The 25,883-nt window shown below is 44.2% G+C and overlaps 1 protein-coding gene across 1 annotated transcript in view; it reads right to left on the bottom strand.

The window, feature by feature from the left end:
* The window catches only part of auts2a (activator of transcription and developmental regulator AUTS2 a), a 276,189-nt gene that overhangs the window by 21,198 nt on the left and 229,108 nt on the right, over positions 1–25,883 (bottom strand). Inside the window, 1 exon segment of the mRNA XM_034114083.1 lies at positions 9,626–9,674. Within this exon segment, the coding sequence (XP_033969974.1) occupies positions 9,626–9,674 (49 nt within the window).

Raw genomic sequence — 25,883 nt, 5'->3', positions numbered from 1 at the left:
TACTGCTTTGTTATATTGAATTTGCTATCATCTTATGTATATACATATACTGTACAGCTAAAAGACATTGCTGACCACAACATAAAAGCATTCATCTTTCTCCACCCCCATTTGAACAAATAAATGCTTAGCATGCACCTTTGCCATTGCAAAGCTCAGCTGATTTCATATACATTTTTGTTCAAGGCTGGAGAATAGAACTGTTTATGTATTTCTTTCTTATTTCTGTGTTGAAAAGCACGTAATTGATGTGCCAATCTCAGCCTAGCCTTCAAGAAACCTTGCTTTTCAAATCCAAGCAAAAATAAAGGCAATAGGTTGCATGCTTTTACTTTAGATTGGTTTGTGATGCGTTTTCTAAGATGTGCTGTTCCGACCTGACATTGACTCGTGCTGCTGGGCAAAACACAGCTTCATAACTTGCAGTCACACATCCACCCACCTCAGGCAATGTGTGACACAATGAATACAATGCCCAGGCACTTTTTCATTACAATGTCTCAAGAATGTTAATTAAAATAACGTGTCAAATCACTAGCCCAGAGCAAAAATAAACTAGAAGGGCACTCATAAAAACAAGGAACTCTGCCAAGGCTGTTTCCATAAGTAATGTAATGGGTTCTCACATAGCCAATGCTTCACCTTGCCACCAAGTTCTTCCTTAATCCTGCCAACAGACAAACAAACCTACCAACTAACCACATTAAACCTACTTGGCGGAGCTAATTAGTCACAAAACAACAACCAGAATATCAGAAAACAGAGATCAGCACAACCCGAGAATCTCACAACACACTGGCTGGCACTGCAACATGTGTTTCTTGTCAGTTACTGTGGCAGCTGAGGGAAACAAAAGACAATCGCCTGTTGAGCCAACAGACTTCAAACACAGACATGCTTAAATCTCAATTACAGTCACATGCTCATAAAAACCCACACCCGCTCATAAACACCTTCGCTCACTCTTTTACTCTCTCACACACACAAAGAAACTCTACCAGTCAACAGGTCCAATGCCACTGTGGTTGAGATGCATGAAGTGCGGCTCTACTGTATGTCTCTGCCTGGATCTGTTCCGTGTCAGCCTGTCCTCCATGAAGCTCTGTCAGCTAAGCCTAATGGACTGTACCAAACCAATCCATGGGGGATTCCTGCTAACTGTACAGAAGGCTTCTGACATGATTGACATCCTTGCCTCTATCTCTTTTCATTTTAGACTCTTAAATTGCATCGAGGGGTGTTGATGGTTTGCTCACCCATTGTGTGAAATGTAGAAAAAGCCCTTTCTCTCTTGCCCCTTCCTTACCCCCTACCTCTCTTTAGCCAGGAGGCAGAGTATGAGAGTAAATGGCTTGCAGCAATAGGGAGAGTGACAGTTCGAGCTGACACACTGACACCCCCATGATTTCACCGGGGAGAGAGGCATGGAAGGCTGGAAAGAGAAATCTCTCCCCAGAGAGTCATCAGTCTGGGCCTCTTTCACTCTCTTTCAAATGGGGCCAACTGGTGTTACACACGCCGCATACAGGCTGCATGTAAGGCTCCGATTCAATAGAGCCTGCAGTGTTAACACAGTATAGGAAAAACTCATTCCAGAAAGGAATCAATGCATGGATCAAATGTCTGAAAATCTGGGGAAGTATCAATTTGCATGTAGCATTCTCTTTTCTAAATGTTCATCGGCATTACAGAAGCAGCCTACGTGCATGTGTGCAAGCGTGTCAAGTGCCGTCTCATTAACCCGTTGCTCAGGTTTCACTGCAGTTGGATTAGCAGGACACCCAGGGCAGAAACAAAGCTGTTAATGGCCCTCCTTCCTCTCCTCTCATCCCTCTATCCCTCTACCCTGGAAATGCTGTGTGGTCTGCTGATGTGGTGGTAAACCGACCCATCGCTCACAAGAGGGGAAGGAGGAAGATGTAACTAGGCTTAAGTTCTCACCCTTTTCTCACAGCCCTTTTTTTCAGGAAACCTCAGAGCATCCACATCAACATGCTTTCAAAATAACACCACAAATTAGCTGAGAGCTGTTGGCAAGCTTCAGACTGATGAGCCATGGCTGTGGGACTGCACTTGGCGCGGGAGGGTTAGTGTAGGGGAGGCTGGTTAGGATTTTAGCTGTTTATTTGAACTGCACCATCGTCCAAACATTCAGCTGCCTCTCTGCTCCCTCGTCAAGCCTCAGAGCTTAAGCTGGGATTGTGTTGTTGGTGGGGAGAGAACAACTTGATATCCCCCTTTGGGCAGCGGCCGCCCTAAGCTTGGGTTACTTTAGGGGAACAATGCTGCCTCTGTCCGCGGCCTCCTACTTGGAGAAGACATGGGCTCAGACAGGCTTGCTAGTGTCAGGCATGGCCAGGGGATTCATACATCACAACACCACACTGCACACTAACTGAGCATAGGGTTTAGGGGAAAAAGCTTCCAAACACGGCTTCCCAGCTTTGCTTCTAAATGGCCCAGAAGAGCCCCCGTCTCAGCACGCTAAGAGCTAAACCAGACGTGCAGCCCGTAAAGGCGCAACGGAACGTTTGCAATTGGCTTGAAAGGCCTGAAAAAGCAATCCCTTCTGGGATTTTGGCTTTTGTACAACAGTGTTTACAGTAAAACCTGACACGTGGAATAAAGAAGGACTGCTGGAACCCCAAATTCAAACAGCCCCCTTCAGGAGCAGCTTAATCTGTAACAGATGGTGACAGTCCGGTGGACTTCGATAGGTTTGGGATGGCTGCTAAGAAAGGTGGCCAAAAGCCAGAGATGATGTCCGAAGAATGGAGATAAAATGGAACATTGTGTTACATTTTGTGTATATCAAATGCACATGCTTCAAAAGTCCTTTCCACAATACTTATATAACTTTACACAAAGCTGCATATGACCCACCACAAATCAACCATGTCCTCTCCACACACTCTCTGAAGCAGTTACAGTCTATGTTGAGATGACACCCAACACCAGGGGGCAATGTTGCACTAAAGCTCTGACTGCCCCATCACAACAAGCAGTAGTCGCCTGTGGAAATGGGCTGAGACAAATGAAAGCCAGGCAACGTGTGTGCAGAGCAGAAACACATGCAAGGGATCTAAAAAACCGCTGCTAACAAACCAGAGTCCTTCTCTATAGTCCTCTTTAATCTGCCCTGCGGCTCATCAGGGCTTTATTTCTGCCCTGCATATTTATGAGAATCAGAGAGGGGGAGACAGAAGAAAAAAGGATAACCTCTTTTCTTGTGGGAGCAATTAAAGCCTTGCTTTCATCAATCCTGCTCAGAGTCCTTGTGCTATGTCTCTAACTCAGCTTTTTGGGTTTCTTAAAAGCTGTGCTTACCCTGGTCTGGTACTGCAGGAGTGGAGAGGGAAACAGAAAGACTCCTTGTCCCAACCTCTTCCATTGTCCTAATAGACAACAGTATATGGTGGTGTTAAACCACAAAGTCTGACTCAAATGATCTACACACAGGATTCCTAGTGCCAGTTGAGCATTACAGTGTTGGCCATTTATTTGATGCAGGGGAAAAAGAGAGAGAGAACATGATTGCCCTGTAGTGTTCGCAGAAAAAGAAAAATCTTAACAGATACACATTTGTACTATTGGTGGCCTTCTGGCATTGTCTCATTAGATACACTCTTCATCACTATTTAATCCGAAATGCTTGGTTACATACATTTAGCTAATCAGGGGTTATTTTATTTTCAAAATAGACCAAATCCTACTTCATGCTGCTCACAGCAGCCCCGTTGGGGAAATCATTTCCCAGTCAACAGTTTACATCTTATCCGCTGTGTTAATCCCATCTCTTTTTCAGTGCATGTATCTGCAAAAGCTGCTATGCTGCATTTCTGGGACACAGGCCCTCAAGTTATTTTCCAGAACCAAAATGTGTTTGCTGCAATGACATCATGAGGCAGCAGCGAGTACTCAAAACCACTGAAGAGGCGCTAGGGTTGAAATGGCTGGAGGGGGAAGACCTTGAGAAGTGAAAAGACAGAGATGTGGATCATTCTGGACCAGCACTCAGGATGTTATGCACATACACATGTGCTCACACAGTAATGCACACACACCTCTAAGCCACCATGAGGCCTCATTAAGGCGGTCTGCTCTATCTGCCTCTTTGGCAATGTCACCTCTACCGCAGGGACCAACGACTGACACAGGCATAATTGCCCTGAACACACCAACAGTGCATTGGGAATGGCTGGGTGTTGATAATTGGTGTGTGTGTGTGTGTGTGTGTGTGTGTGTGTGTGTGTGTGGTGTTATGACCCTGTTAATGCTGCACAGTTGGCAGGAGAGTGGTTGTTGTCACATTGGATCAGTGGATGCTGGTGATGGCGATGGGGGAGGACCTCTCCTGGGAGGAGGAGACTGCTGCTTTCAACACCTCCATCCACTCCCAGTACTCTAGCATCTCCATCCTCCAAACATGTCAAGGACGTGGTGATAATATAAGGCCAACAAAGCAAAATGCTTGCATTCAAAGCCTTGGTTTATGTATTAAGTAGAAGTTGAACAATCAAATGAAAGACTTATTTTAGTTTTTCAGTGCTTGTAAACATTTATTTGGATATCAACAACCCATTCAAATGTGGTTCTCCTTCCTATGTTACATGCAGGCTCGCTACATTATAGGCCCTTTCCGGGGGGGGGGGGACCAAAATGAGTCAATTTTAAATCAGCAAAGGCAAAACAATCTTTGTCTCTGTCATTATAATTCTAAATATTATCCTGGTAACATAGCCGGATCTCTGAATAAACATGCTTACATGAATCCTTCTACTTTACTTAGACCAACAGAACATTTGCCACAGAGCAGTACCTCAGAGACCTGAAAGAAACAGACCTGTACATTATACAGTTGCTCAGCATTCAACCCTGACTGGCTGCTAAACCGCCACATATCTCAGTGTGGCAGACGCATGGGGGCCAGCAGGAAAACGAAGGTCTTTCACTTTGATCTCTGGAGTGCAGCCCATTTAAATGTTTGTGTTTGAGATGTAGACCTTTAATTTTGTCCTGATGGGTTCCAGGCTCTTTGGGTTTAGTGTGGCATGTCGGATATAGGAGTGTTTACACAGTCTCCCTCCAGCTCTCCTGGTGCTGAAATAAGTGCATTAAGATGGATGGATTTACTTAGTCTCTAACCTCGGGACATGGGGAACAAACTCTGAATGACCTCTTTGTGTTGCCGGAGTGGATGGCAGGAGACTGGCCCACAGTGCTCCAACAGACCATCCACAACATTTCCTTAAAACTGATCCTCAATCAACACACTTATACCAAGTGGGCACCAGCAAGACCCTTGGTCACACATTCAGTATTTACTAGACTGATTATCTGCCAGATAGTTCTAGAACTAGACCATAGTGCATATGTTGTGACTGTAACAGGTGACCAATAGGCAAAAGAAGACAGTCAGGATACATATTGCTCTGATTGTGCTTAGTATGTACAGCTGGACCTGTTGCCATGTTTCTCTTCCTGCAGACAGATACAGTACATGTGAGCTGTAGACAAGGGGGCTTCACCATTGTTTGCGACAGCGAGGCAGTAAATCAGCCAGTGCTATCCTTGATTTGTTAACCTTTGTTTGGCTGTGTCAGCAGATGAGGCACGGCTGGAGAGGCCCCCTTTCATGGCCATGAATTACAGCCTTTCTCTCTATAGTTACAGCCATGGAGAGGAAGAAAGGGGCAGGCCTCCCCTCTGTGCAGCACAGGATATTGAGCTTCCTTTACTCCTTAGAGATACATTAGATGCTCCTAGCGGGGGACAGGTAACCAACAAAGCAAAGAGCTCTGGGGAAACGCCTGGAGACTGCTTCAGTGAAGTATCCTCCAGATCCCTGTCTTATTTCTCAAAACATGCACGGTTATTAAATATCAAAAGAGCATTTTGATTTGAATAAAGCTTATGTAAGCTGAAACAACAATGCTTTATTCCAGCAGTTATGTCTGAAGGGAAAGGGGGCCGCGACCTCTCTGTGACCTCCCTGCTCCTGGTGAGGAAGAAGACACTGATCTTGACTGCAGCACTACATCCGAACGTATGCAAGGCCAATGGTGGTCAGGTCATCTTTCCACTGTGCATCAGGTCAAGTTCCACAGGCGGCCCTGATTCCTCGACACACAAACCCACACAGACGGCAGAGGTCAGCAGGAGGCCAGCGCAGGGAGCCTGGGGCAGTAAACCAACACTGCTGCAGTGAAAGGCCAACCTTCTCTTTCCAGTCCACTGAATGAGTTAGGGAGCTGCCTGGGTGATTTGTGGCGTGATTGTTGCTCTCTATATCACTTGAGATTACGGCAGGTGGCGGCCCACAGCCTGAAGTACACAACTCCATCACCAGTCCAGCTCTCAGGAAACAGAGAGAGAGAAAAACAAGCCCTCAGCTTCCTCCCACACAGCAGTAATACGCTCACAGGCAATTTCACTGCCAGCAGAGCTCTCTATGACAATCCAGGGAGCTCTTCAGCTCTGATATCTGCCACAAAAGTTCACCTCCGCTTTCCTCTTTCCACTATTTTTTTAAACAATGCCATCAGCACTGCAAATTACACCTTCCACATCGCACATTATTCTCTCCCCTGGTGACAGACGCACTCAAGCCCGACACACTTCACCAGCGGCGCTCTTCACGCTGGCGTCAGCCCCGGGTCTCGCTGTAGCAGCGCTTCATTTTCACATTAACTCCATTAAAGCATTGTGAAATCAGCGATGTTCGGAGGCGGGTGGGAGAATCACTACGCTGTGCACATCATTTACCCCCGCACGGCACCCAGTCACACATCTTAGACACAGCTGCAGGATATGTCTCACAAGGGACTAGCTTCTTCATCTAACAAATACAAATCTCAAGTCAGTCTCCACCTTTATATGAAAAACAACGAAGGAAGTTATTTCTCATTAAGTTAAGGTGCGACTTTGATAATGTGTACGCAGGTAAAAGACAATCAAAAAGCTTTGGGATTTTAGCATTATTTCATTATCTAGTTATTTTCTGTCCAAAGCATCTTTTCTATTCTAAATAGAGACCCCACTCAACAGTTCACTGATGAGAACATTTTCAAACCTACTCTTGATAAACGGCACTGAGGAGCTTTTTAAATGTCATGCAGCATTATCTTAATCTGGCTGCTGGGGCTACGCTCACCAAACAATGAACAGTGAGCTTAGTCTTGACTTGGCGGAGTCTCTGGGAGGACTTGTGGATTGACAATATCATAAAGGATGGGAATGTAAGCGGGTGACAAGATATTACTGCCTGGGGACACAGCTTTAATCATTTGATAGATCTGTCTGCAGGCCTTTGGGGTGACACGCTGTGCTGGTTTGTCATCATCAGTATCTGTGCAGCCCAGCACTTCAACCCCCTCCCTGGACAGTCTTCGTAAAGGCTTGGATACCGATTTCCACCCACGGCGCCTTGGAAGCAGCTTCAGAAAAGTTGTTTATTCCACTGCTGGCAAATAGACTACACAACATCGTTTTAACTGGTGCTTACTCTCCTGCAGTGCCAATGAATCAGGTTAGCTGGCTGACACCTGCAGGCACATTGACAAGCATGGTAATTAGGGCTAACATTTAATGACTCTTAGTTAATGAAATCCATTCCTGGGTAAACTGAACCCAGAGTGAACAGGGAGAAAAACAGAGGGGCAAACAGAGAGTGATGGCGACTCTAAGCTCCACATTAGACAACTATGCACAGCTGACAGCGACGGCCCCGTGGGGAGGCTTACACAAGAGGCGGAGAAAACAAATCAACGTCTGAAAAAACACAAAAGCCACATTCTCATCAGTTGGATTTTCTTTTTAAAATGCAGCGTAGGCCTCGGGCAGAAAGAAAAAAAAAGGCACATTGCTTTTGAGGTAGCATGAAAGATACACTGTAATTATTGAGTAGGTGAGAAGGCTGTGAGATTAAAAGATGAGGGACCTGCACTAAGTCTTCAAAGAGACCTGAGGTTGCCCTGGGCTGATTTCCAGTCTTGCTGCAGAGAATAAAAGCCAACAGTCAATCATTACCAAAGCTACACATCAGCTGCTGAATTATAATGGCCTTCTCAAAGCTCTGTTGGTTTAGGATATAATAATGTGTCTTACTTTTGCCCATATCAGTCACAATGGGAAATAAGCTTTTGGCTCATCAGGAACAATAATCATTATGTCACATAAATATCAAGCTATTTTCAGTGTCAATAAAGTTCTTTGCATTGTGAGTAAAGTTGCATTTGTACACCAATGGCTATATATTTTTTAATATGCAAACAAATTACTCATATTTCCATGTAGCTCTGCTGCATCAAGGTTATAGTCTTTTTTGTCTTTTTGCACCTGCCTTTTGGCAAATATTGACACAGCGTCCCACAAACAAGCCTCTCGCCAAAAGTGTTGGAGCTGTTGCTTGCTCTGGGGTTTGGTTGCATTAGAGTAATAGCAATCCCTCTAATAAATACCCGCCCAACTATTTTTATCTCAACACTGTCCCCCATAAAAATACCAGTGGTTCTGGCTCTCCCTGCACCTGGATTATTTTACTGGCCTTTTGCAACGGCGGCAAGCATTAGCATATGGCAGGAGAGGAGGAGGGGACGGAGATGGTAAAAGAGAAGAAAGGAGAGGATATTTAAATGGGGATAGGGGCCAAGAGAGTGGACTATCATGCAGCAGAGAGAAAGCGTATTTTGTGTACTGTTTCCCCAGTCAGGTCCTTTCATAGAGGGGGAGAGAGGGGGGCCCTCTGTTGATTTAGGCTGCACAAAGGGGGCCTTAATCCTTTCAAGGGAACCAAATCAGTCCACAGAGAAGCACGTTCAAAAGGAAATCTCTCTGTCAAGCATGGCCATTGAGCCCCCCCAATGGACGCCACAAATCAAGCCCTGGAGGGAATCAAAGGCCAGAATGTGGGAAATGTGTTTGGAGGTCTGCGCTGCGCAAAGTGCAGGGCTACATCAGCAATGGTCCCCCTCCTGCCACAGCCCTGAAGGGGTCATAACCCTCATCGCAGAGCCTCCCTCCTGCACTGCATGGTAACTCCCTCCCATTACAGAGAAATGTCCATTCACGCAGGGCACCTCCATTATCCCCGAGCCGGAGAAAATGGGGTGGCTTTTAACAGCAAATTAGTGACTTGATAATGAGGTCACATGTGGTGTAGGCACACTGAGGCCGTAAACAGATGCCCCTCCTGCCCTCCCTGCAGCATTAGTACATCCTCCTCATCCTCCTCTGGCTGCTGGACAAGCCCTACTGCACTTTTGCAACAAATTGTCACCAACACCACACAGGGCAACATGTTACATATATGTAACAACAACAGCAATACATTTTTGGTTTGCACATTTTAATGATTCCATTCTGGCAGAGAGAGAATTTAATCTCATGTCTCGGTTTTTCTGTATTTCATACCTGTGCACCAAGGGTAAATTGGATCAGCTTTATGGATGTGATGCGTTATTGCTGTGGCATTATCTCAAACAACCATACATAAATATTACAATTGCCGCACTGGGAGAACGCATTCCAATTTCAAGATGGCAATGACAACAGGGAGATTGGTAATATACCTGCACCATCATATTGACAACATTACAGCAAGGTAATAAGAATGAAATGTCTGTACCTTTAACTGCAGCTGTGCTGAAGAATTTCTCTGAGTTGGCATCGGAGACCTTGAGAAGAGGAGAATGCAATTAGAGAAATATCACAGTACCATATAATTTTACAGCAAAATGTCCAAACCCGCTCCTGGATATTGTTACTGGGTTCAGTGCAGAGAAATGACTGCTGACTGGGGGGTTATTATATGCTTAAGGCAAATTACGATTAAACTTCAGTTATTAAACTGTCATTTTGGATAAAGTCAACCTAAATCCTTAATTGGCTTCAGTAAGGTTTATTAGAGGCTTTTAATATAAGTCTTATAATTTGTACTTGATAGGCTCTCAATTTCAACAACATGTCAAATTCAAGAGCCTAAAAGCGAAGACATCTCCAGTGTCCACATCCCGTCTTGACGAAAATTCTCTCCTGAATAATTTGGGGTAACCTGAGCATCATGATCAAAACCAATATTGGATATCAGACTGAAACAAAACAAGTGGCTGTTCATGGTAAGGCCACTTGATGGCACTGTTGCTCCGTGACTACACAGCCCAGCCCTCCTGCAGCAACAAGAGCAACAGGGAGAGAGGATACAATGTGCGAGTTGGGATTTATACCTCAATAAAATACAAGTGTAATATGGGTGAAAATACTAAGTCGTATATATATTATATTTCACAAAAATATATTGCAAAGTAACAAAAATGTTGCAACAACAGGGAAAATAAACAAGACAACACCCGCTCAGCTGCACATGTGAAGAAGACTGACAGACAGCTTTCTCTGAATACAATTATTTTCTGGTAACTGGATTTGTGGATATCCTCATCTCAGATTTATATAATGCAATATGTAAAACAAGAGAAAATTATTTTAAAGCATTACACTTTGGCGTTACGGTTGTATTTCCTTGTGATATAATGACCTTAATGTCAGGAATATTTAAAATCAGCGTGCTGTGACAGCTTCTATGCGACTCGTGTCTTTTATCTTATATGTCATTTATTAAGGCTGCAGGAGAAGCAACGTATTTAAACAAACAAAAATAATTAAGTCAGAAAAGCCGACTAAATTAATGTTGTTTTTTGGTTCGATACAAACCTTGCCAGGAATCAGGTGTTTTCCACTAATGCAACACTGACAGAATGTAAACAATGAAGGCTGCAGAATAAATGACAGCAAAAGAGGGACCATGAAAACGCTTACTATTAAAACAATTCCACGTAGACATTTTGCACACACACAATGAAATCGAAGATTATAAACGGCTCAGAGCCAGCGCGCATACCTTTGATGTGGCAAGGTTAGCAAGAAGGCAAATAAGTCAGGATATTACTTTCTCGGTCTGCTAAATATGGCCTCGCTTCACATTCTGCTTTTCAAATAATATAATCCACACAGAGGGCGGCGAAGTCTACTCCGTTTAAATTGAGAACAGCCATGCGAAGATAGAAGAAGCCTTTCCAAGAAAAAAAAAATCCAAAGCCGTTCACAAAGCTACTGCGCCTTTTGGACAAAGGGAACCATGTGTCTCGCCACGGAGAGCCTCTGCAACAGCACTGAGGCGACGAGAGAGAAAAATCCTTTGATCCACCTTTCTCAGCTTCCCCGGGTCACAATTTGAATTTTTTCGCCTATATTCTCCTGTGGTACATATCCAGGAGAGGTAACCAACAGGATCCGGGTGGGTTGGTGTGTCGGTGCGCAGAGGGAAGAGGGGCTGCGTCCGACGGAGCAAACCAATCCAACAAAGCGCACGGCCAGTTTCCTCTGTGGAGACGGAGCCAAATCACAGAAGCAGTGAGCGAAACTTCACCAGGTAAGAGCCCGCTGTCGCTGTGTGTTCAGCTGCACAGCCTGACTGCCCTGCTCTCTCTGACGGATCCCGGTCGTGGGCACTCGAGAGCCTCTCCCATCCGCTACCAAGCACCAGACAAACTCCCATTCATCCAGCGACTGACTGCCTGAGAGCTGCTGCCTTCACGGTCGGGTCCTCCCACTTCCTGATTTCCAGGCGGACTTGAATTCAACCTCAGTCGTGCTCCTTCAGCAGACAACCACACGCGTGTTTTTGGGCTTCTTGGAAGCTTGGAGCTAGATTTCACATTTCAGAGGCGCACAACAGCGCGTGTACCTTTTTTGCGTAAATGGCGCGCAAAAGGAGAGACAGCAGCGCACCAGAGCTAGATAAGGAGGCAGAGAGAGAGGGAATGAGAGAAAGCAGGGAGGGAGGGGAATGCGCAGGCAGAAAGATATTCTTTCTTTCACTCTGTACTGAGTGAGATGATGTCAGCCCCTAATGAATTCCCCAGTAGGGTGCTGTTACCGTGAGGGGAGGAAAAACAAAACGCTCCTTTATGAGCAGCATGCACCGCCTCGGAGCCCACAGGCTGCTCTTCCTGTTGGACCACCTCCCACCCCACTGGCCTGAAGGGAGGTCAGCTGCTAATATAAAAAGCACTTTGGGTCATTCAGCCTTCAATTTGAGCTTTAGCTCTCCCCGGCCCACCCGGAGAGTCTGAACCCAACAAGCTTCCACCACTGACACTGCTGACATAAATCATGACTACCACGTTTATAATTTTGTGATCATTTCAGCAAGATTTTTTTTCCTTAGCTTGCCCACCCAGGGTCACAAAAAACAGCTCTGCCAGATCCTGCAGAGCTGAGCGACTTTCTTTAAGTGTCCACCTCCTAGTCGTTTCCATAGTGTGTATTTAAAAGAGATCACACAGATTTTTAAAGTAGGACACTTTCTTAGGATTCACACTGCAGGCCTGAAAGTAACATTTACCCGAGAAGCAACAGCACTCATCCTTCATCGCCTCGATCTGTCATATAGGGCGAATCCCGATCTCATGCTGGACATTCCTGAGAAAACCTCTTGATGGTGCAACTCCTAGCATCCTCTAGCTTGTCTAATGAGCATTAACCCACTGGCTGGGAGGTCAATGGGTGTACAATAGAGTCACATTGCAAAGTATTTCCCTGCCAGTGCAGCCCAAGCAACCACAGAGCAGAAAACAGACTTAGCTCATAGCTGAGATGCTAATCCGTCCCTCGGTAACAGAGAGACTGATGGTCCGCTGGCTGGCTTGGACCGGCCATTCAAACATGAAGTCATGGGAAATGGGATATTCTGTACAGTTGCCTTAGATTCAGAGTGGCAACTCAACAGCACTCTCCCCCAAACCGCAGTTAGATGCTCATTTTTAAGCATATTTTCTTCAAGTTACAATGGGCTTGGCATAGCTGTTTATGGACACACTGATGACACGAAGGACAGAAAGTGAAGTACCATCCGGGGGCAGGCAGGGGATTGGCCTCAGATGGCTGGTTAAAGTCCAGCCACTTGGTTCAGTTACAGCGGACAAAGGCTGTGGTCACAAAGGGCCTGGGAGAAAGAACACCATGTGTTCATCAAGTTGGAGGCTCCTGCTATGCACCCTTGTGCGTTTCACAGATGTAAGCATTGTGCATTCAACATTAAACTAATAAAGTGATTAACCTCTGGCGTACTGTTGCTCATAGGCTGTGGGAAAACATCTTAGATAACAGTGCCACAATGTAGCTTTACAGTGCCTCAGTTCATGAAATCAAAAATGCAGTAAATCATTTCTAAAATTAGTTGCACATGTACCAACTGTGGCTGGATGTAATTAGATCACAGGGATTCTTATGTTTGAAGCGGTGATTGTGATGAAACATCAAGAGCGTATGGTGGTTTGGCTTCAGAAGCATGACATGGCTGGCTTCAGGATATGTATTTATACGACACCACCGACAGAAAATGGCTACCAGTCGCTTTCACAGGCCAATGCGCGAGCAGATATGAAGGAGTCGCTGTTCCCCATTTTAAATGGTCATTATCAGATTTGAGGAAACCACAAGTCTGTGATTAGCGCCACACTGCCAAACAATCGGCTTACAGATTGCTTACTGCACACCTTTTTTTTAATTCAAATGAAACAACGTCAGAGATGAACACGCACAAAAATAAGTGCACAGTTTCACAATGTCTGAGCAAGAGAATGAAGCACTGAGATCAAACACAATGTCTTGATGTGTGCTATGTATCTCAGTAATTGCTGTCTGGGCACGTAAGTTCTGTCTATAGACCATCAGCTTCACTCTGACGTTTTGTCATCTTTTATTCCGTTTTTAGACGCTGATGCCCCACTTCAAAGAAACCAGAGGCACGTTGTCTCTCCCCCACAACCATGGTTTAATTTTACAGGAACTCTCTCCTAGATTACAATCACAAGGGACTGGTTCACTTTTATGAGGCTTCTTTCCATTATGCCAAATCTACCCTCGTTTAAAATATTACTGATAAGTGTAACATGAGTACCGGCAATGTAATATGTTAAAAGCTCTCATTACTTTTGCCTGTTGACTCAGAGCTCGGTCTTTGCTTGACAAGGGCTAAAAAGATCTAATGATTTAAAGCAGGATTGAACAGAGAGGCCAGGAAATGGAAAGTGAATGACATTGAACAAAGTCATCATGAGTGGTGAACAGCAGTCATCGTTTTGAGAATAAAATACGGTAACTCCTGAGCTAGACAAAGGACTACAATGAGGGGAACATGAATGTGTGGGGCATCATGGCGGTTCACCATGAGAGATTTCATTCAAACCACAAATATGAAGCTCATACGGTCAGGAGAGGAACCAAAAGGGATCACCAAAGTCAATTTGTTTAATCCTCTGAGGACCACGACAGTAACAATAAATATAATACAAGGATCAATAAAGGTGTAAGGATTCAACCTCTGGGGACGATGAATGTCTAAGATAAGTCTTATGGACATCTATCCAAAACTATTTATGTCTGGAACAAATTTAGGACCAACTTATGACAGACCGGCATTGCAACACTGCTAGAGTTGCTTAAAATAAGAAGTGTAAGATAAACTTTAAAAAACTGACTAAAACTGATTCTCCATATCGGAAAATATCAGAAATGGGTGATTTTTTAAATGTCTTTTAAAATGCATAATGTATAAGAGTTCCACATTATCATCCATCCCAATAATCAGACTGAAAAACAATAAAACATGTTAACCAAAAATAAAAGATTTACATACACATAATTTACTTTATTACCTTATTAGGTTATAGTCTCACTATATATAATGGCAACTTAGAAATACATATTTTATCATGGGGTTTAATGTTGGGGTTCTAACCCATGGAAACACTGTAAACACAATGAGTGGACCACTGGCAGAGGAAGATCATGTTTCAACATGTTTCACTGCCTATTTACACACAATAATCAGACAATTGGAATCAACACTATAATGCCTGATAATAACATGCAGTGCACACAGTTCAAAGTACAAACAACCTGCTTTACATGGATATTAAAAAAACGAATCTAAATCTTCTCAGAGGAGGGGGTGGGATTAGATCACACCCTGCTTGTTGCTTAAGATCTGAATTGTCCAAATGTTGCAGAGCAATCCAAGAACTGTGAAATATTTCTAATTGCTAACACATAAACCCACACACTTTGAAATGCCAACATCTCCTCTTCCCCAGGCTTTCGAGGGCGGAGTGAGGATGTTTTTTGAAATTAATTTTGCTTATTTATTTGTTTTTTAACAGTCATTACATCCGACCTTATCTCTCAGAGCCTGCACTGGGTTGTCAATGACAACAGGCTCTAATCTCTACCCCTCCCTGACAAGCAGCACTGACAGGCCCTTTCTTCCCAATTCCTCAGACTCGTAGCCAGACATAAATTAATCTGTCACTCATTGCTTGTATTAATGTGGGGATGACACACGGCTGTGCATGCAAACACACATACGGAGACAAAGACAAATGTACCCAGCATTAAACCGTTTCACAAACTGGGACACAGTGCAATGCCAAAAGTGGAAGAAGGCTTTGGAAAAAAAACACTCCTTTCTCTTAAACTGCATCAATCAAACATCCTGACAGAGAATGAGAGATTTAAGACTCGAGAATTTCCATCAGTATCGCCACAGACATACTTTTCAAATTGAAAGCTGTAAATAACAATGCCAAAATATAATCTCTATTTTGCATATCCTTACCTACTTACTTGAACCAATGCTCGGCAGACAGGATGTGATTGTCATTCTGGGAACATTTTGGAAGATTGAAGGACACATGGATGACAGCGTCTATCTGATCTGATGACGAGACCTCTAAAAGCCGATCCTTTTTGTTATAATAAGAGCCAAGATATATGAAACTCACATCACATGTCAGCCGGGGAAGCAGCAGGAACGTATATCTTCCTGTTGTTAAAAGCCTGTAGAGACTATGTTATCTGCTTATCAGCAGGCCGAGGCTGTAGGAGTTCAAGATAAATGGCCTGATCAATGGCAGACATTATCTGGATCTGGTAGGCAATAATCAGATCCAGTTGACATTGAGCGCAGAGAGAAGTGGCCTGTCAACGGGAACAAACCTACTCCACTGGCCATCAGTCTAATGCCGCTGCCGTGGGACTCACTTTAGAAAACAACGCAGACAAGAAAATTGGTTTAACCTTCGCTGGCTCAAATGCTTTAGTTACATCCCTAATGCAACCCCCTCCAACACACACACACACACACACACACACACACACCCACTCACTCACTACTCCTCTGCCCGGTCACAAGAGAAATGGGAGACCCTTTTGCCTAAATTACAGACATTGCCGTGGAATGTGGGCTGCGATGCCGTGGATAATTTCAGACCAGTCAATCACTCCCTCCCCTTCAAACAGAAAGGAGCATATGTGTTACCCGCCTCAAAAACACAAACAACATCATGCATATCAGGCATGACTTACCTTTAACAATTTCATTTAATGTGAATTTAATTACAAATTCCCAAAAGTCAAATTATTTTAAAGCACAAATCTGTGTCCTTATTTATACGCCTGTCACTCAATGTTTACGTGGAGATTAAATAAGCAGAGGAAACGAAATGTCTCAGCTTTTGAACCGGGTAAATCTGAATTTCAATGTTCAGTCCTCAAAGAGATCATTTGTGATGTTCACTTCCATCCTTACATCACGTCAGTGTCCTTGTAAAAAGGACTTAGTGCTGCTTGTCACACAAATTCATTGATAGGATTATTCAGTATAACCTCATCAAGCCGTAGTGTCATTTGATCTCAATGACAAAAAAAAGGAGAATTATAAGCTTCTTTTAATTTGACCCCAATTTCCTCTCTGAAGCTACAGTGGAGCCATATCCCAGACAGACAAAACATTCCTAACAGATAACCCGCTGCATGACGAACCCCCAGCAAAGAGCCGTGGTGCTGGAGCCCCCCGTGAGGCCTCGACTTAATACTAAGCAAGAGCAACTGCGCTGGCAGGGATAATATTTTCCCTTTTTGTTTCTTTCTTCTCAGAGGAGCGATGGGAGGCAGGGCGATAAAGGAGGAGGAACTAGAGAGGAAGACAGGAGGAGACGGGCAGAGACAGACAGGACTGAGGGGGGAATGAGCCAAAGAGGGAGGAAGAGAAGCAGCCTGCTGTGTTATTTAAAAAGGAATGACTAGAGGAAAGCACTGAGGAAATCACCACTAAGGCGTTGCATTAAAACCTGTCTGACCCTCTGCAGACCCCCCGAGCGACCTGCCGGGCTGGAGGAGTAACGGTTGGAGGGATAAGGCCTCTGAAACGCTCCGTAAAGACCATTCTGTCAGGCACCAACAGAGACAGCCCCACTCATCCACCACATCCCCCGCACTCCACTCAAACAAGCCTCTCCACGGCTCTCTCTATGCTCAACAGCTCCGGAGTGGGGGTCTGATGATAGGCTCTCTAGGGGGACACGAGATTGGCCACGGACATCAAAAGCCAGCAGGGTGACAGACAGCAGGGAGGTCTTGCCTGCCCTCCCCCAGCCTTCCCCCTTTTCCCTTTCTGTCGATGTCCTTCTTTCTCCCTCCATCTCATACCAGGCCCCCGCTGGCCATTGAGGGGTTTCTCATTGCATTTTGCAGGGCCTGAGCTAAATAAGCTCGTTGTTCTGTGTATAGTTGCCTCCCTGCTGGGGGGCTGAACCATGGGAGGGAGAGAAATGGAGAGTTTAGGCCCCTATGAGATAAAAAAAAAAGTGCAAGGTGAACACAAGATGCCTGGCGAGTGAGGAAGATGATATGCGACCTCTCCCAATGAAAATGGAATGCTGATTGTTTTTTAGTTGACAGGCGATCCCTACTGCGTCCCCATTAGAAGAGGATCTGCCAAAAGCCTGCATATCTCTGTGGGAAAGGGGGCCTTACGGTGGTGTGTGTTTGGCAGGAATCATGTGAAAGAGTGCTTTAACATGTCAGACTCCACTGAGACAGTGGTGGGAAACCCTCTCTGACCTCGTCTCCCCCTCTGTGAAACACTAGAACATGGGAGAACGCTTAAACAAGAGGGAAGACTGATAGTATTCATGTGTGTTTAGAGACAGGAGCAATTTCATTTGCGAATCCCCTCCTCTCCCCTGGCGGCCGCTACAGCGGAACAGTGTGGTTATGGTTTGTGACCTACATGTGGAGATGGTTGGGGGCCAGAGGCTGGGGCTACGACGGGGCTGCATGGGGTCTGTCTGTTGACAAGAAAGAGAGGCCTCTTCCGCTTTGAAGCCCTGTATATTTAAATATTTCATGACCCCCTCATCTCAAGCCCCTTTTATCAGGTTTGCGCTCCGGCTCGTGGCTGCTGTTCATTAATAGCACAGTGAGAGGAGTTAGTGTCGATCTAATGCCCCCATCAGCGAGGCAGATCTGAGGGAGCCTCTCACATAGCCGGGCCCTTTTGGCACGCCGCATATCTGGAAGACGATCTCGTTAAACGCTAGTAACAATTACACCAATTACAGATAAGCCTAAGTGTGTCAAAGCCACAACATGATGTTTACAATGATTAGCATGCGGCGGTATCAGCGGGGATGGCAATCAACGCTCGTGCCTGGTGCCTCACAAGATCACAGGGCTCTTATCTGTCACTATCGATAGAAGGCCACCGGCTGAAGACAGACCTTAGCGGAGCTGTCATGCATGGCACCGGATCATGTGATTGTACCCAGCCGCAGTAAAAATAAACTGTTTGACAGAAAACGTTAAAAGATGTCCCAGGGACAGATCAATGATATCAAATGCAAGTACATCACAGCTTGCCACACCCTTATTTCAGTTCATTATCGTCAAAGGCATCACAGAGAAACTTAGGCTTTCACTGAAGCACTCATGACTGTCTACTTTTGCAGTAAACAATCTTGGTTATCAAAGATGTGTCTCCGGCAGTGAAGTGGAGCGCAGCGGGGGCCAGTAGATTTCCACGAGGGCGTGTGCTGGCATGGTGCAGGGCAGCAGTCTGGAAATGTGTCTTCGGGGCCGGTGACCATGACATAAGGCCCCGCTTGTCTGCTTGTAATAGAGATGCCTTTGAGAGCGGCCTGCATCTGCCCGCAGGACACATTCCACGCTTTCCTCCACAAACTCTGCGCCGCCGTCAGGCTCTGGGTCCTAAATGTGCACATTGTGAGGTTGCCCCGCTGGCCGCCTGACAACTGCACATTCACCATGGGGTTATTTGAGTGGACCCAGGCTCCCAGGGCGCAGATAGAGTGGGTTCTCTCTCTGGAAGTGTGTGAGATTCTTTGTGAGTGGGTGTGTTGTTTGTGTTTATGTAATTGTGTATAAGAGGCCACCTTAAGAGTTTGCTTTTGCTATTAAAGCAACACCAGCAGAGGCACAAAGTAGGGCCAGTGTGTGTGACGAAACAGTGACGTGGACTTAGATCTGTGTGTTGGTGGCCTGGTGTCAGCACATGCCACAGGGGAGCGTCAGTGCTGAGGGCCGGCCAACAGCCAACGCTAAGCCCAATTATGTGTGCCTGCCTCAGCTGGACTTATCATGTTCTGTGTTTACCAACACCAAGCTTCAACAAGATGATCTGGGGCAGCTAACTGTCTGTCTCCCTCTCTCTCTTGTACACACACACACACACACACACACACACACACACACACACACACACACACACACACACACACACACACACACACACACACACACACACACACACACACACACACACACACACACACACACACACACACACACACACACACACACACACACACACACACACACACACACACACACACACACACACACACACACACACACACACACACACACACACACACACACACACACACACACACACACACACACACACACACACACACACACACACACACACACACACACACACACAGAGCCTGTAAGAGGATTTGCACTGGCAACAGGGAAGCTGTGTTCCTTATCCAGAGAAAAAGCTGCTGCACCACACACAGCTTGACCCCTCCTCACATGCCTGAATACACAGGTAAACACACACACACACACAGTCCACTGAGATTGCAGTAAACAATACCACTACATATATAATGTTTTCTTGTATAATACATTATATTTCATTTAATGAAGGCCTGAATGAACAGTTCCTGGGTGCACAGTGACCACACACTTAACAAAAGATGCTATAGGCTCCTTGCTAATAGGTTTAAGAGACTCTAAGCTCAACAGTAAAGCAATAGATCTCAACTCCCACTGGAATTACAATGTCCATGTGAAATAATGAAGCATGTTATTTATGTATGCAGACAGCTTTGCAACAATGACACAAGTCCTGTTTCTCACTTGAGGCCAGGAAAAGGCTAGTCACTGTGACCTTTTTACCTGTGCTGGACTATGGTGATTTGATCTATATGAATGCACCTGCCAATTACCTGGTCAAGTTAGATGCTGCGTATCACAGTGCGCTGAGATTTGTGACAAACTGTAAAGCATTAACTCATCACTGTACCCTGTATGCAAGGGCTGGTCTGCCTTCGCTAACTGTACGGAGGCTCAGTCACTGGTACATTTTTATATACAAAGCCATGTTAGGCAAACTTCCATCCTACATCTGCTCCCTGATCTCACGGCGAATTGTAAGTGGCTACTGCCTGATATCGCATGCTGTGGTTTTATTAAATGTGCCAACTGCTAGGACTGTCTTAGGGAAGATAGCTTTTAGATGTGCAGCTCCTCTGTCTTGGAATAGTCTGCAATTGAAATGGAAACTGAGCAATCTGGTGCCACTAAATGTTTTTAAAGCTCGGTTGGATGCTACTCAATCGGATGCTGTTGGTACCTGTTCATGTGGATAGTTATGTAAATTGTAATCCCTGTAATGATGCTGTATGATGTTCTGTTTATGTTTTTATGTTTCATGTGGAACCTACTTGAGCAGGTCTCCCTTGAAAAAGAGATCAATGATCTCAATGGGATACACCTGGATAAATAAAGGTTTGAAATGAAAAATACCTTATATCAAGCTACTAACTTGTCTGCTTTTTATCACATCTTTACAATGTGTTTTCATAGTGTCTTCATTTCAAAGCCTGTTTGCTGTCTTCGACAATATGGTGTTGAAAGGAAATGTTATTGGAACAGCACTGGCTATGTTTAATCTGCTGTCCACTGAGGAGTCTGCTCCAATGGCCAAATTGTTGCGTGATAACAAATGGCGGTTGGTTGGCTGGCCCTGAGGAAGTCATTTCACCGACTCTGTGACCAGGGATATTAGAGGAGCGTCTTTTAGTCATGCTTGATGGAATCCAGGCTCTGACTGAAGCCTCTGGTCTGTGAGGGAATCTAACAGGGCCGGAGAGGCAAACACCTGTCACCCCTTTAGGCTACAGGCACAATAACACCTGACACTGACCATGACTTCACACATGGAGGGGCACACACATACCAACTGGCATGTTTTCCTATTACGAGCCATAAGCTGGTTATCTGCATGTATGTAGCACTGAAAATAAACACAACATCCATGTGTGATAGGCGATTAATCACACCATTGCACACACAAATACAAACATCTTCTCAGCCCGCGGGAGGTGTCCCCCCTAGACCCCCGAGGTGACAGATGTGTCACAACAACATATTGGTTTCGCTCCTCTTTTCTGTAGTGTTGCTTTGTTCCTTTACCCCTAAAAGAAAAAGATAAATGGATCTGATTTGCTCTGCATATTGCTGATGCATTTTTCACAAGTTACTCTAAAAACACCATGTACCTCGACATTAAAAAGCAATTTAGCACTCCCAGGATTAAAAGCGCATGTTAAATTGAAGGCTACACTTGGCGTGGGCATGAAAAATTGAGTGGCTCTTTATATTAACCAGGTTGAGCGCGTTGAGCAGCATTTAGATAGACGAAATGGAATCTTTTAGCATGACTAATTCATCCACAAAGCTGTGGTTGAGACGTTATGCACGATTCCACCGTCACACTACTGAATACAAACATCAGTCGCTTACAGCCGAAGCTCTTCTAGGTCTGGTGAAAAGTGTGAATACTACGTTGATGTCTATCAGCAGGGATTGTTAAATGTAACATCTTTCGTTTCAATTAAGCTCAGCTTTTTCTGTTCCCTTACACAAGCTGTGAACCGTCCTTCAACCCATATTCTACAAATTCACTTACTGTCCACACCTTTGAACTTGAAGAAGAATTGTGCTATGAACATCTGTGATTTCCTCCTGATTCAAACTAAAGCAGGGTGAATATCTGGTTAAAAATGAATGAGGGAGCTGTTGGCCTCTGGGAAACAAGCAGGCCAGACACTCCTGTTGAAATTGTCCCTGATGTCAAAACGTCCTCCAATATTTCCTCTTACTACACTGATGGTAGAGAACTGATAAAAGGAGCAGGATGAACACCCGTTTAGTGGACCGTTGCCCCGCTTAAACATAATGATGGATGCTAATGATGCCCATGATTACCGTTTCTAAAATGGTGATAATTACAATTCTTTTATAGCTCCTTATCCGCAGCCAATCTTGATAATGATTGTCGGAGTGATAAACAGTGATTGCCAGTGTTTGACCTTTGAAACACCAACATAACAAATAAAGGACTCCAGGGTGAGACAAGCTGCTTACTTTAGAAGACTTAGTAACAACTACTTAAAATGGGGAGAAAAGTTATTCAGTGATGCTTGAAAATAACCTCATTACATAATACAACAGGAATGGTGTACTTGAAGCTACAATAACTGATTTCATGGCCATTTAGGAGCTGAGGAAACAAGAAATCAGCCAGAGTTTTAGTAATGTGGACCTCCTTTTCACTGAGTTTGTGTTATATAGTTAGGTTAACATCCACACACTACAGTCTGCAATGTAAGGGATATTGTTACTAAGCAACTGTCGACCGGTACTGAGAAAATTGCTGACAAAAATGTATTCTGCCAATATCTCATTGGTGGTTATTAAGTTAGTTCTTGTTTATCGGTAGTTAAATAAAATAGCCCTAGAAGCCCTAGACTGTCTGTTTGGAGAGTTGATCTCATTATACTGAAAGCTATTATTCCAGAAGCCGGTCAATCTACAGCAAACATCATGAGTTTACATCCCTTGATGTCATTCTCTATATAGCCTGTCTATCAATTGTTTTCAAGCTCAATAAACACAGATAATATATGGTCGGAATTTCTCCAATTTGCCGGTACATTGACGTCTTCCAGGAGGAAAAGCGTGACATTTTTTCTGATGGAATTCCTTTTTTCTTTTTTTTAGCAAAATGATCAGTAACAAACTATTTCAATATGTGCAAACATTTGAGTCAGAATGATATATAATGCAATATATTTAATAATCACTGTAGAATCCGTACAGGAAGTGAATCCACCCCAGACAAGTCTGAAATGCAGGTCCACTCTCCCTCCATCCAGCCCCCTGTCTCATGGCACAGATTATGACCGTGTTACACTGAAGGCCTGATAATGCAATCAAGCAGCTTTGAAGCGCTGTGATTCTCCAGTGCCTGCTGTAATGAGGGGGAAATGAAACCGTTCCCTCAGTGTCTGACTAACCCTCTGATGAGACCTTCATCAGAGAGAGACAGACGGACAGACAGAGAGAGAGCATTTTAAATGAACTCATCCATCTTCAGCCATTAGCTCAGGGGACAGAACATCCCTTTAGACATGTGGAAGCACCTATTGGTGTTTGTTCACAAGTACACCATTCTTTGTCACTACTGCAAAGAAAGTTAGCCCATGACCAGCCAACCGAGTGTATTCTATATAAGAAAGGCCAAGTAAGGAACACATGTCAAACTAATTGCAGCAAGCATGTTAAAAGCTGTACTGTAGATTGCAGTTGGAGTTTGTAGAAAAGTGCAATATGCTAATGTGTTTTTATAAATTCAGAGATCCATGCATTCCCCATTCCACTTCCTTAATGCAACATACTCATTGGCAACAATGCCATGTCCTTCCAAGAGAACACTCATTTTATTACATGAATAGCCCTTAGTCAGTACTTGACCTTGTCTTTCATTTGAAACACTCTGGAAATAGAGATGTATGCATTATGTGCAGAGATGAGCACAGTAGATTCTACGAATAAAACCATCTGGGATTTCAGAAATGACTATTCCTCCTTCGAGATGTACAATGCAGTCACCATTTTCCAATGTTCACATTTTAATGAAATGCAGTGTAAACTGGGTTATGGGGCATGTTGAGGCTTGTGTCCAAAAGCTATATATGGATACGGTGTTTTTGGCTGATAGAAGCATGTTGGAGGGGAAAAGCAGAGTAGAAGGTTAACCAGACTGCACTAAACATGTTGAAATACTATTTAATAACAAACATGAGCCAGAGTCTGAGATGCCTTCAGGTGACTCTTCAAGGTGCTCCACCTCAGTAGAAGCATACATTGATCCTGATGCATAGTTGATTTAAAGAAATTCAAGGAAACCGATTGCCTCAATTATTAAGGCTGACACCTATTTAAAAGCCAAATTATTTGTACTTAAAGTCTGAAGAAAAGTAATTATTTTACCCAGCACTATTAACAAACGTGTACGTGCCCCAAAGAGTTCTAACCAGGCTGAAAACATGTTTATACATACTGTCAAATGTGCTGTTTTAACATGGGGGTCTTACCTTTAGAGGCATCCCAGAGTGGTCATTTGAGAAACTGCAGGTTTTTGGCACTTCAATTTAGCACCAAAGGTTGCTGCTAATTGAAAACACTAATCCCTTTTCTAATGTTCTAAATACTGTTCCATAGAGTTATATAATGTTGTGTTTAAGCTTTATTCAGTGAAAATAACAATAGGGGGAAGGTTAACAACAGCAATTTTATGGGTACAATTGAAATCTTGTTAAATATAGTTTTCGCCGAGAAACTTGAATACATACAATTGTTTAAAGGATATGCGCTCACAGCAATAAAACATAGAATTGTTTTTTAAATATAGAAATGTTCTGACTACTACATTTTTGGTATTGTGACATCCCTAGCTGAAAGATTTAACTGCTCGTGTCACACAATGGAACACAATGATGGAAGTGAAGCAGAGCTATTTTTTACAAAGAAATGGTTGGTCTGCGATGTGATGAGATAAGAGTGAACAATCATTCTTTTATTTCATCCACGGCATCACAGACACATCCCGCCTGGTATTGGATTGTATTATATTCTAATGTTTTCCTGCTACTGTTTACATCCCTTGAATATATAATAGATTCACATTCTATTATACAAAGCCTTATTTTTTATAGAGACAGCTACCATTGTCTCATTTTTCATTGCTATGATGCTAAAATCGTATTTTGTGTTTGTCAGTCTCACCCCTCAGTCCGGATCACTCCAGGGTAATAACGCCCTTCAGGAGCTGCCTGTGATATCACCCTTCTCAGCAGTGATAGCTATCATTGTCGCTAATATAACCACACAGTATGAAACCAACTCACATCGTGAATACGGATGCCCCCTGCACTTCCCTGATCTCATCTTTGTATCAGCTTTAATAAAAAGCAGGTAGATACCACAGCCCGGTGCAGTCACATGAGTAGCCAGTCTGCACTTAGCTATGACCCCCCCATTCTTCTCTTTCTTCTTGAAACACACTGTCTGTCCGTCTCTTTCCATTCAGCAGATGATTCATGACTGCTGATCCATGGCAGTTCTTGTGTCATTTCTAACAACTGTTAACGTCATTTTGCTGACACCTGACAGGAATCGGCCCCCGGGGAGGAGGGATTTTGACGTTGAAAAGCAAGAAGGATGCTAGCTGTCTCCGAAATGAAAAGCCAGGAACAAAGCTGGCAGTGTGCCCACATCAAAGCGAACACAGAGCAAATGGCCGTCTACTCATTTTAGTTGCACAAGTGAATGGGATTGAGGAGCTCACACTCCTACAGTGGTGGTTGGGGGAAATAAAAACATTTATT

Source organism: Trematomus bernacchii, unplaced genomic scaffold, assembly GCF_902827165.1.
Source record: "Trematomus bernacchii unplaced genomic scaffold, fTreBer1.1, whole genome shotgun sequence".
Taxonomy (NCBI): Eukaryota; Metazoa; Chordata; class Actinopteri; order Perciformes; family Nototheniidae; genus Trematomus; species Trematomus bernacchii.
Note: the sequence above shows the minus strand (reverse complement) of the source record. Positions and strands in the feature narration are given on the sequence as shown.